Source organism: Macrobrachium rosenbergii, chromosome 16 (assembly GCF_040412425.1).
Source record: "Macrobrachium rosenbergii isolate ZJJX-2024 chromosome 16, ASM4041242v1, whole genome shotgun sequence".
Taxonomy (NCBI): Eukaryota; Metazoa; Arthropoda; class Malacostraca; order Decapoda; family Palaemonidae; genus Macrobrachium; species Macrobrachium rosenbergii.
In genome coordinates, this window is record NC_089756.1 from 62,793,733 (window position 1) to 62,807,777 (window position 14,045).

The 14,045-nt window shown below is 37.3% G+C and overlaps 1 protein-coding gene across 3 annotated transcripts in view; it reads right to left on the reverse strand.

Annotated features, from left to right (window-relative positions):
• LOC136847478 (von Willebrand factor A domain-containing protein 8-like) overlaps positions 1-14,045 on the reverse strand; it is a 737,466-nt gene that overhangs the window by 295,820 nt on the left and 427,601 nt on the right. Inside the window, exon 7 of one of the 3 annotated variants that reach the window (XM_067119220.1) lies at positions 7,051-7,739. The exons of the other annotated variants lie outside the window; for them this stretch is intronic. Within the exon in view, the coding sequence (XP_066975321.1) occupies positions 7,698-7,739 (42 nt within the window). The 3' untranslated portion in view covers positions 7,051-7,697. Of the gene's footprint in view, positions 1-7,050; positions 7,740-14,045 lie in introns of those variants that run through there. 3 annotated transcript variants of the gene reach the window in all.

The following is a 14,045-nucleotide window of genomic DNA, read 5'->3' on the forward strand; positions in this document are numbered from 1 at the left end:
AATCAAACGCACCCCGAACTTCATAGCTGAATAATGCTTCCACGGCTGTCATACCAATGTTGTCACTAACCATTGTATTTATGCTATGTCTTACCATATCCAAATATCTATGCCAATTATTATCATTACCGCCCACTGTTACTCTTAAGAGCTTTGAGCACTCTCCTATCAGCTCGCTCACACAACCCATTATCTTCTGGCCTATAAGGAAGGATATTTACATTCTTTACCCTCATAATTTCCGCAAGATAGTCCAAGTTCTGTTTACAAATTCTCTCCCATTATCCATAATAAGTATCTCTGGTACTCTGTATCTGCATATATATTTATTAAAAAACGTAACAGCAATCTCATATGCCATCTTATTCCTTAATGGGAAAATCTCCACGAATCTCGTTAAGTCATCTATAATCACCAAAAAGTGTTTATGTCCATATCCCGACTCATAAAAGTTTGTTAGCAAATCTATAATGTACCCTCTGAAACAGCCTGCTTGGGACAGGAAAAGACCCAAGTTTCCACGACGTTACCCTCGCCAGTTTACTGAATTACACACAGAACACTCCTTCACAAATTTCTACACCGATGAAAACATACTCTTCCAAAAGTGCTGGCTATGGACTTTCTGATACGTCTTCTCAATCCCCAAATGTGGACTACAAAATTTACATTGTGTAATCTTCAAAACCATTGAGATCAACTCGTTTGGCACCACAATTTGTGTTGTATCCCCATTATCCTCACTACTTCTCAACGTATATTTCATTTTTCTCACCAACAAATTACCCTCTAATTCTAAACCTGAATCTATAACCCTTTTTCACTAATTCACCTCTAAGAAATACTTTTGCTTTCACTAAAACCTCATCCTCATCTTGTTTCCTTTCCACCACATTGACATCCCCGTCCGCATGCACACCACTTGCACTACACACATGTTCATCCTCTGTGTCCACAAAATGCCTACTAAGAGCATCCACCACCACGTTATGTTTACCCTCGATGTACTTGAGTCTAGCATCAAAATCTCTAACTGTCAAAAACCACCTGGCCCTTTTAGGAGAAAGATCAGGCTTATTAAAAAGCTCCAACAATGGCTTATGATATGTAAGAACTTACACTTTATTCCCCAAAAGCAGCATTTTTAAATGAACCAAACTAGACACTACTGCAAAAGCCTCTTTGTCCACTGTCGCCATTAAGCTTTCTTTACTTCCACGTGTTTTGAACTTCTTGCTATACAAATCTGTTAGATGAAACTTACCCTCAAATTTCTTTCCTGAAGAATAATATTGTATACCTAGGACACGTCATTTTAAAAGAAGGTGTACGAATGAATGATGAGAAGGTCAGGGCTATTGCAAATTTTCCTACACCCAAGAATAACAAGTGTTCGCTCGTTCATGGAATGGCAGGGTTTTTCCTTAATTAAATTTTTGAGAGGATTTTCTATGTTGTCGGCACCTTTGACAGATATATTGAGGGATTATGTGCAATTTTTGTGGCGTGAAGCTCGGCAGGTAGCTTTTCAGAAAGTCAAAGATACTTTAATGAGTCCTCCAGTTTTGAAGTTCTCTGATTTTTCTTTACTGTTAACATTAGCGATGGGTGCCAGTCATGAAGGAGTTTAATGCACCCACTCCTTCACGACTGGCATCCGTCACTGATGTTAACAGTAAAGAAAAATCAGGGAGCTTCAGAACTGGAGGACTCATTACAGCATCTCTGACTTTCTGAAAAGCTACCTGCTGAGCTTCACCCCATGAAAATTGCACCGCATCCCCTAATATAGCTGTCAAAGGTGCCACCAACGTAGAAAATTCTTTCACAAATCTATGGAAGAACTTTGCCATTCCTATGAACGAGCGAACACTTTTCTTGTTCTTGGGTGTAGGAAAATTTGCAATAGCCCTGACCTTCTCATCATTCACTCGTACACCTTCTTTTGAAATGACATGTCCTAGATATACAATATTCTTCTTAAGGAAATCACACTTGGCTAGTTTAATTTTCAGACCCGCCATCCTAAGCCTCTTGAGAATTTCTCTAAGTACTTCTAAATGTCCCCATATATTCTTCTTCAGGAAATCACACTTGCCTAGTTGAATTTTCAGACCCGCTATCCGAAGCCTCTTGAGAATTTCTCTAAGTACTTCTAAATGTTCCCGTATATTCTTCTTCAGGAAATCACACTTGGCTAGTTTAATTTTCTTCAGGAAATCACACTTGGCTAGTTTAATTTTCAGACCCGCCATCTGAAGCCTCTTGAGAATTTCTCTAAGTACTTCTAAATGTTCCCGTATATTCTTCTTCAGGAAATCACACTTGGCTAGTTTAATTTTCTTCTTCAGGAAATCACACTTGGCTAGTTTAATTTTCAGACCCGCCATCCTAAGCCTCTTGAGAATTTCTCTAAGTACTTCTAAATGTTCCCATATATTCTTCTTCAGGAATCACACTTGGCTAGTTTAATTTTCTTCTTCAGGAAATCACACTTGGCTAGTTTAATTTTCAGACCCGTCATCCTAAGCCTCTTGAGAATTTCTCTAAGTACTTCTAAATGTTCCCGTATACTGTAGAGTCCGTAGCAACTGATATATCATCCATATAAACAAATACATTTTTCCTCAACATCCAACGGAAGATTGTGTTTACTAGTCTCGTAAATGTAATAGGACTACCTGACAAACCAAAAGGCATCCCTGTAAATTCATTTTCGGGATTGAAAATGCTGTCAACCTTCTACTCTCTTCACTCGACTTGAATTTAGTAAGCATAATATTCTCAAATTACTGTATTATGAAAGGTTTTTAGAAATTCCTAGAATTTTAAAGCTTTTCAACATATATGTTGTTTTCAGTAATTCTAATGTTAAAAGTGTAGCAATAAAAAATTCTCCTAAAGATGTTTCAGGCTGCATATATGAAATTACTTGTAAAAAGTGGGTCAAAATATATTACGGACAAACTGGAAAATCACTTTCACAACGAATTAAACAACACCAGTATTCTGTAAGAACTGTCCAAATATCGAATGCATTATTTGTACATATGAGAGATTCAGATCATCCTATTAACTGGAGTGATGCAAGAATCTTAGTCCCACGTAACGACACAGTTAAAAGGAATATCATTGTATCTTGTTTTATCAAGTCAAATAATGGAAGTGTCCTAGATTTAAGTGTTGGTTTGTTTAAACTCGATGCCTTCATAATCAGAAACAGAGTTGTTAATAAATATAAGCAACAAAATTAGTATTCAGTTTTATGCATGTATTTGGATTTTGTATGGCTACGCTTCCGTATCGCTTATGGTTAGGTCTATGGTTTTACAGTAGCTTGTGAACACGTGATCCTGGATTATCCTGGATTATCGCTGTTTATTACCATTTGACAATTTGGCATTCTTGTTCTTCCTGTTTACCTTGTAACCTTTTCAACTGTCTCATTTGTGCCCCGAAGATGCGTGAATAAACACGTGAAAGTGCTTGGTGCTGACATTCTGCCTGTCATTTTCCTGAAGTATTTGCTTATGTACTGAAGTCACGTGCACCAACTCTGATTTTTTAAGAGCGCACACACACACACACACAAACACACACACACACACACACACACACACATACACACACATATACATATATATATATATATATATATATATATATATATATATATATATATATATATATATATATATATATATATAATATAAATATATGTGTGTGTGCGTGTCCCTGTGTGTGTACTGGCTTTAGGGGGGAGGATGGCAGAGTCTGTCTTTTAAGCAATTTTCGTCAAGTACTTTCTCTTGTCTTCAGGGCTGAAGTTTTGAGAGGATAAAAAAAAAATTGCTGATCTGCTGCTTTAATTATTTACTCTCAAAACAATAGCTGCTTGAGCCAATAACTTTTGGCTATCATAAGAACGACACTAGACACACGATGGAACCACTGTCAAACTTACTACAAATAAAAAGGCCAATTTAATAGTTTTACTACTTGGATCAAGTATTATGCCATTATTTCGTCATAACGAAAAGCATAAATACACGCCCTCATATTAAATATATATATATATATATATATATATATATATATATATATATATATATATATATATATATATATATATATATATATATATATATGAATTTTTTATCACATCACCGTGATTCATATTCAATCAGTAAGCTACAAACGTCCTTTAATATCCAATTCGCTCTACCTCGGAAATAATATATTTTCATATATGTTACCGAAGGGAATTTTTAGTTGATAATAAGTTTGTCATCTCGTGGGCTCGAACCAGCGAAGACAAGAACTCAGGACTACAGTGGACGCATTTTAACCCACGCGGCCAGCAAGTGACGTATAAGTGGATATCGTCTTCCCATATACAAAACGCCCGTCGAACTCAGGTGTTTGTATTTGGAGCGATATTCACCACCTCTGCCATGCTAACCACGTAGTCGTTTGTCGCACCCAGCCATATTATGACTTTTTTATCACATCACCGTGATTCATATTCAATCAGTAAGCTACAAACGTCTTTTAATATCCAATTCGCTCTACCTCGGAAATAATATATTTTCATATACGTTACCGAAGGGGAATTTTTTAGTTGATAATAAGTTCGTCATCTAGTGGGCTCGAACCAGCGAAGACAAGAACTCAGGACTACAGTGGATGCCTTTTAACCCACGCGGCCAGCAAGTGAGGTATAAGTGGATATCGTCTTCCCATATACAAATCGCCATATCGAACTCAGGTGTTTGTATTTGGAGACCGATATTCACCCACCTCTGCCATGCTAACCAGTGCGTTTGTCGCACCAACCATATTATGACTTTTTTATCACATCACCGTGATTCATATTCAATCAGTAAGCTACAAACGTCTTTTTAATATCCAGTCGTCGGAAATAATATATTTTCATATACGTTACGAAGATTTTAGTTGATTAAGTTCGTCATCATCGAACCAGCGAAGACAAGAACTCAGGATTCAGTGGATGCCTTTTAACCCACGCGGCCAGCAAGTGAGGTATAAGTGGATATCGTCTTCCATATATACAAATCGCCCGGCGAACTCAGGTGTTTGTATTTGGAGACCATATTCACCCACCTCTGCCATAACGTATCATAATTAGTCATATTATGAATTTTTTATCCATCACCGTGATTCATATCAATCATAAGCTACAAACGTCCTTTAATATCCAATTGCTCTACCTCGGAAATAATATATTTTCATATATGGGGAATTTTTAGTTGATAATAAGTTCGTCATCTCGTGGGCTCGAACCAGCGAAGACAAGAACTCAGGACTACAGTGGACACATTTTAACCCCGCGGCCAGCAAGTGAGGTAAAAGTGGATATCGTCTTCCCATATACAAATCGCCCGTCGAACTCAGGTGTTTGTATTTGGAGACGATATTCACCCACCTCTGCCATGCTAACCACGTAGTGCGTTTGTCGCACCCAGCCATATTATGACTTTTTTTATCACATCACCGTGATTCATATTCAATCAGTAAGCTACAAACGTCCTTTAATATCCAATTCACTCTACCTCGGAAATAATATATTTTCATATATGTTACCGAAGGTGGGTGAATATCGTCTCCAAATACAAACACCTGAGTTCGACGGGCGATTTGTATATGGGAAGACGATATCCACTTATACCTCACTTGCTGGCTGCGTGGGTTAAAATGCGTCCACTGTAGTCCTGAGTTCTTGTCTTCGCTGGTTCGAGCCCGCGAGATGACGAACTTATTATCAACTAAAAATTCCCCACGGTAACATATATGAAAATATATTATTTCCAAGGTAGAGTGAATTGGATATTAAAGGACGTTTGTCACACTGATTGAATATGAATCACGGTGATGTGATAAAAAAAGTCATAATATGGCTGCGTCGACAAACACACTAAATGGTTAGCATGGCAGAGGTGGGTGAATATGGTCTCCAAATACAAACACCTGAGTTCGAACCAGACATTTGTATATGGGAAGACGATATCCACTTATACCTCACTTGCTGGCCGCGTGGGTTAAAATGCGTCCACTGTAGTCCTGAGTTCTTGTCTTTGCTGGTTCGAGCCCACGAGATGACGAACTTATTATCAACTAAAAATTCCCTTTGGTAACATATATGAAAATATATTATTTCTGAGGTAGAGTGGTGGATATTAAAGGACGTTTTAGCTTACTGACTGAATATGAATCACGGTGATGTGATAAAAAATTCATAATATGGCTGGGTGCGGCGTGGTTAGCATGGCAGAGGTGGGTGATCCATATCTCCAAATACAAACACCTGAGTTCGACGGGCGTTTTGTATATGGGAAGACGATATCCACTTATACCTCACTTGCTGGCCGCGTGGGTTAAATGCGTCCACTGTAGTCCTGAGTTCTTGTCTTCGCTGGTTTGAGCCCACGAGATGACGAACTTATTATCAACTAAAAAATTCCTTGGTAACATATATGAAAATATATTATTTCTGAGGTCGAATTGGATATTAAAGGACGTTTGTAGGGTTGACTGAATATGAATCACGGTGATGATAAAAAAATTCATAATATGGCTGGGTGCGACAAACGCACTACGTGGTTAGCATGGCAGAGGTGGTGAATATCGTCTCCCAAATACAAACACCTGAGTTCGAGGCGTTTTGTATATGGGAAGACGATATCCACTTTATACGTCACTTGCTGGCCGCGTGGGTTAAAATGCGTCCACTGTAGTCCTGAGTTCTTGTCTTCGCTGGTTCGAGCCCAAAGATGACGAACTTATTATCAACTAAAAAAGGTAACATATATGAAAATATATTATTTCGAGGTAGAGCGAATTGGATATTAAAGGACGTTTGTAGCTTACTGATTGAATATATATATATATATATATATATATATATATATATATATATATATATGACACTAAAATTCTATGCAACTATTTTTACGTTTATGTTTACCGTTCTCATATATTTCATCATAAAAAAGTGGAAGACTAGGTTTTAGATTAATGGATGAAAGTTTACAACTTAAAATATGGAAATGATACTGTTTTAGTCAGGAAATGCAATATATGGACTCACAGTTAAACTAAGGAAAACAACGTGATGAGGACAGCATACACAAATAGCCTTAGGTGGAAAAATTATTAATGAAGATTAATATTTTAAATACTTAAGAACAATGCTATCCAGTACGGGTTCTCTTGAGTTGAAATTTAATGTAACACTAAAATGAGCCAATCAGACAATTGTCTGGCTGTTTAAAATCTGGAAATCAAATACAGTGAACTGAAAATGCAAAAAAGTAAGATTATACATAGGGCTTGCATGATCTGCATTGCTAAATCGATATGAATCATGTATAACAACTACACTACATGTACAAGATTTTGTAGAGCTAAAAATAAAGCCTGAAGAGGATTATCAGGAGTCAGACATCAGGAGAGTTACATATGATGCCATAAGGCAAATGACGGACATTACATATGTAGATGAGATAATCATATGAGGGACATGGAGGTGGCTTGGACATGTCCCTCGCACAACCCCTCGGAGAACAATATGTAACAAGTGTCAGCTGTGTGCCTGAGGACATCAAAAGATGCGAAGGACCCAGAACTACTGGATGAGAACTGTGAGTCACATGTTGTTGGAGGCGATGATGATGATTTCATGAAACCTTCGTTTTTCTACTCCAACACATGCCGCCTATCTGAGGAATGCAAACCGTGAGCTGCTATGACCGTCCGCCCAACAGAAAGAATGATTTGGTATTATAATTTCCAGTCAGCTTACAATCTGGTGTAAATTTTAAAAAGCCTTCTACTCACATCCTATCGATTACCTATAAACTCCAGGAAATTTACGAAAATAATAGTCAATAATAAAAGCTAGTCCCCTTTTACCTCCTTTTAACCCTGCTTTGTCTTTCTTCATCTGCAAATAGACCTTGAAAATTTTTTATGATAAAATACGAAAAATAAAAAAAATAAAAATTTTGAGTGAGGGAAAGTCTCTCTTCCTCGAGGCTATATCAAGTAACGGAGTCCTTCAGCAGGCATTAGTATTTCAACTACACATATTTTTTTAAACTAACCACTAGCAAGTTCGAGGGCAATACCAATAAAAATCTCTTGGCTGGTTCTACTGTGTTCAAAGGTCCATACCACACGCTTATTACATCTACCACCTTACTGCACAACCACTCACAAGCTCATTGTGTGAGGGTTCAAGCTGGCTTAATGTATACCAACCAACCAGCGATATAAATAAACAGTTTTCAGAAAGTTTGGAAAATGAGCTTGAGTTAATCCTAAAGCAAAGGAGCTCAGATATCAGAATGAAAGACCATGATACACAGGACATGGCAGTGTCCAAGGTTATAGAACAACGCTTGTAATGTCACCAAACAGTGTACAGCAACTTCATGGGGATTCTGAAAGACCCCAAAAGTCTTTAATCTTATCAATTCAGTAAACCTTGCTTGAAAGGAAGCCGGAGGTAGAGCACCGAGTTGGCATTTACAAGATCGGTGCAATTTCCGTTTACTGCTCAGCCAGCTGACCCAGATGTAAATGGGTATTGGCGCTTTGGCAAGGAAGAGGGCGCCTATCCACCTACTCGACAATCTCGAGGCTTAGTATGAATGTCTCAATACAAGACATGTCCCGGTGCCATTCGATGGCATGGACTGACTTAGGTTAGACTTATAAAAGGATTGATTGTCAAGTGTCCCAACTATGCTATAAAACAATCGCTTTTTCCCATGGAATAATACTTGACAAATTGATCCTACAGAACATTACTGAACAAATTATTGTACTCAACAAAAACAGAAAATTTTTATACCAAGTAGTAAGAGCTCGGTTTGAATGGTCTGTTTCTGACATTCTCCACGTAGGATACTTTCCAGGTGACTTTCGTGACCTTACGGGAGACAACAGTACATCGAAAGAGAATCCGGATCTGAGGAAAAACCCACCATAAAAGACCAGTCTTCTATAAAGGTCAACGCTCTGCGAGTCCATCCTCACAGGTCCTGCCGTGATGCCCCACTGTTTTAGACTTGTAGATCAAGACTTCCTCAAACAGCCCCTCCCTTCCAAACTCCACCCCACCCCTTTCGTGAATTCGTGCATCAGCAGGGTATTAACGTCGACTTTACGTCGAGGACAGCGACGTTTTCCCACAGAGTTTAGATCTATGATAAATGCTGAAGCTGAGCGCTGCAGATCTCGACGTAACAAGAATGCGTGTTCGTACGTATCTTTTTTTTTTAATATTTAATTTTAGTAGTTATTTCTTTCATTTAGAAATGTTAGGGCAAAGACGAATTTTATTCTGGTGAAATGTTTAATTACGGAGTAATGTATGATGGGCTTGCCAATATCTTTATTCATTTCGATATGCTTATTCAAGTTTTATTTGCTTTTGAAATGCTCAAACAAGTTTTATTTAAGTACAAAACAGAATTCTTGTTTTCATTCATTAGTCATTCTTTTATACATGCCTATTTTAATTGATAACAACTGGTAATTTTTTTTAACCACATGTAAAAACTGCCGTGTTTTACTTAGCAGTTCGAAAGAGAATTCCATACTTTAGGTTAACTTTCCGAGTGGAATTGTGCAATCACATACTCAGAATAAGCACGAGGAATCTGTTGCAAGGTACCGTGAATATATTGCTTTTTTTTTTCTTTTACAAATTTCTGTTCTTAATGGCACTTACAATATCACAGATGGTAATGGAGGTTCTTTGGTGAAAGTGGTGAGTCTTTCATAATGAAGAAACGGTACTCCATGTGACATTAAGTTTAATATGCAGATTAGAAATAAAACTTTCATAAGCTGCCTATACAATACTCCTTGCAAGGGCAACGGAATTCTTGACAGCGGTTGCTTTTGATATACAGATGGCAACGAAACTGGTGGGGAAAAACTGTTAAAAATCAAAATTGGAAAATGCAATAAAAAGAATCCTAACACGCTAATAATACCATCTATTTTGGTTAAATTATCTTGCTTTTTTCTGGACTTCCCCTGTTAAAAAATAATGACTTCTCAACTCTTAAATTGCTGTTACTAGCGAAGGTGTCTTCTCTTTCACATGCAGTTTATTAAATTTATTTATCTATCTTACAGACTTCTGGTTTCTCAGCAAGTCTTCAGGAATGGTGTTATTAGCACCACTCTCTTTCACTTGACCCCAGCAGATGATGGTACCCACAACGAGTACGCTGGGAGTAATCCAGTCATAACAACTGTGGGCCGAGCGCTACATCAATCAGACACGGCAGGTTTGCCACAACCCTACACAACATACATGGAGATATATATAAATATATATATATATATATATATATATATATATATATATATATATATATATATATATATATATATATTATATATTGTCAGGACTGGTAATTTTTCTTTGGAAACGACCTTCAAGGTAGTTTCCTTGTTTCTCATGTGCTCCGGTGTTTTCATCAAGTTGATGAAGGTTACGTTGGTCACAGGCCGAGTGTCAACATCAGTCAGGTTTGGGTCTCATCTAGCCCTTTAACGCCGACTGGACGTATTTTACGTCGACAAAAGTTGTCTGTTGGGTGCCAAGTGGACGTAAAATACGTTGACTACAAAAAGTTTGTTTAAATATTCGCGGAAAAATACTTATAGGCCTCGTTTGCGAAAAATTTTCAATCACGCCCCTTGAGGAATGCTGGGAGTTCACGGATCACGCTGTTGTTTTGTTTACAAGCGTGACCCAGCTGCGCATGCGCGAATTTCTTTCTTATCCCAAAAGAAAGCATCAGCTAACTCTGCTGAAAATCTCAGAAATTCTTTAGTCACTTTGTCTTAATTTTTGCACCATTTTCTATTAGCCTTTACATAACGTTTTATATATGAAAATGTGCGCAATTTCATGTAGAATACAACAAAAAACAACCCATGGTTGTAGCTTTTGTCAATTTTGACATATTTTCATATAAATCACGATGTGCCAAAATTTCAACCTTCGGTCAACTCTGACTCGACCGAAATGGTCGAAAAATGCAATTGTATGCTAAAACTCTTACATACTAGTAATATTCAATCATTTACCTTCATTTGGCAACAAACGAGAAGTCTCTAGCACAATACTTCGATTTATGGTGAATTTTTGAGAAAACTTTTTCCTTACGTCCGCACTAACTCTGCTGAAAGTCTCAGAAATTCTTTAGTCACTTTGTCGTAATTTTTGCACTGTTTTCTATTAGCCTTTACATAAAGTTTTCTATAAGGAAATGTGCGCAATTTCATGTAGAATACAACAAAAATAATTTATGGTTGTAGCTTTTATCACTTTTGACATATTTTCATATAAATCACGATAAGTGCCAAAATTTCAACCTTCGGTCAACTTTGACTCGACCGAAATGGTCGAAAAATGCAATTATAAGCTAAAGCTCTTACATTCTAGTAATATTCAATCATTTACCTTCATTTTGCGACAAACGAGAAGTCTCTAGCACAACATTTCGATTTATGGTGAATTTTTGAAAAAAAAACTTTTTCCTTGCATCTGCGCTAACTCTGCTGAAAATCTTGTAAGAGCCTGACGCCGTCTCTTCCAAACACGTGTGTGTTCGTGCGTTCGTCGTCCATCGGAGTGGACAAGACAACAAGAGCATCTCGTTTTCTTTCTCTAAAGGAACGCGATTTCAACCATACAATATTTCCGTCTGTTTCTCCCTAACCATTGTTGTCTTGATGTAAGTACAATCACCACTACTTGCATTGCCATGCAAGCATTCTAATCATGTACTCATAATGTTCCAACGAATCTTCTGTATCAAACTGTGTGTATGTTTCTGTTTGTGAAGATGCCAAACGTTTCGCCACTCCGATGGACGACGAACACACGAACACACACGTGTTTGGAAGAGGCGGCGTCAGGCTCTTGCAATCTTAGAAATTCTTTAGTCACTTTGTCGTAATTTTTGCACAGTTTTATATTAGCTGTTACATAAAGTTTTATATATGAAAATGTGCGCAATTTCATGTAGAATACAACAAAAATAATTTATGGTTGTAGCTTTTATCAATTTTGACATATTTTCATATAAATCACGATAAGTGCCAAAATTTCAACCTTCGGTCAACTTTGACTCGACCGAAATGGTCGAAAAATGCAATTGTAAGCTAAAACACTCACATTCTAGTGGTATGCAATCATTTACCTTCATTTTGCAACAAACGGAAAGTCTATAGCACAATATTTCGATTTATGGTGAATTTTTGAAAAAAACTTTTTTTTACGTCCGCGCGTTACGAATTCACGCATCATTTTGTGATAATCTTTTCTCTGTGTTGCTTTGATCGTTTTACAATTTGTTATATACCAAAATCATCGCAATTTAGTGTACAATACAACGAAAAAAAATTACTCATTAGCTTCAACCGTTTTGCTCACAGCATGATTTGTATACAATTATATATGAAATTTTTTTTCGCGCTGTCATATATTCCAATATTTATATATGATAATGATTTTTTTTTATTTCTGATGGTTGCATACTAAACTTCAGGCAATGAGAAAAAATTAGCCAAAAATGAACTCTTAATCTTAAAAACTAAGCGTGCTGTGATTTTTTGAAAAAAACTTTCTTTCCGCTTCGGCGCTAACTCCCAAACCCCGCCGGCATACGGCAGACACTTTTGTAAATAGAGGCTCGGGGTTTAAGGGTTAGAACTCCTCTTGGGCGATACACAGCCAAGAAGGAAGTCTTTTTCGAGTAGCAGACGACAGTATCCTTTTTTTCACACAACCCAGAAGAAATAGCAGTATGGTGCAATAGGACAGCAAGAAATTATTTACATGATGAATGGGTATGATGAACCTGTTAGTTTCAGTGAGAGGATGGAGACCTCCACGTCTGGTTGTGTGGTGGACTTCCTTAGGCAACAAGAGGATTTTGAGACCGTTATATACAGTCTTGACGAGTCAACGAATAGGTGAATTCTTGTTTTGATGATGTATTGCTGTCATGACACCTGGTTGCTGGTCATTTGTTGATTTGGCCAATTTCGTTTGATATGTTTATCCTGTTGGTAGAGAATGGCTACTTCAACAGTTCGAGAGATTCTGTCGGTTGGCGTTGCTTTGGTGTGTAATGATCACCGTAATTATTATGCTGCCTATTCTATTTGAACATTGATTTATTATGTTTAGTGTAACAATGTTGTTGTTTACTGTATTTAAGCAGAAATGTGGCTCTGGTAATGATTTATTTCATGTTTACTGTTTAATGTTCATTTATTGATAACTGCTGCTGTTTAATTTGACATACAGGTAAGTTTGTAAATGTCTGTCGGTTTGCTCTGCTGTTACAGTAAAATTTATTTGCATTGCATTCAACATTTAAGGTGTTTATTTGATCTGTAAATGATTTTTTTCTCATTCATGTAATGTTTAAGGTATTGACATGTATCATTATGATCACTGTGATGTTGTACTCGAGACTCAGAGCCTGTACTCACTGTAAATATATGTACAATAAAATGGTTTCAAGGAACTTTTCGCATATGTTTTGTCCCTCCTTTCTTGCCAATCCCGGTCGTTCCAGCCCTATTTTGATGGTGTAAGCTCAAGAACCTGCAGAACCCAGTGTGAGGTTCATTACAATGGCGACCTTTGGCCAGGTTTGGGGTCTGCTTTTGCTAGTTGGATTGGTGACTTTTTTGGAGGAGTGTCAAGATTTTGTGTCTGAGTAAAAAAAAAATTTCTTTTGAAAATTTTTTTTCAGTGTGGTGGAGAGATGTCAGGACCGGTCGTTTTTCTTTGAAACGACCTTCAAGGTAGTTTCCTCGTTTCTCATGTGCTCCGGTGTTTTTGTCGAGTTGACGAAGGTTACGTTGGTCACAGGCCGAGTGTCAACGTCAGTCAGGTTTTGGGTCTCGTCTAGAACTCCTCTTTGGCGATATACAACCAAGAAGGAAGTCTTTTTTGATTAGCAGACAGACAGTGTCCTTGG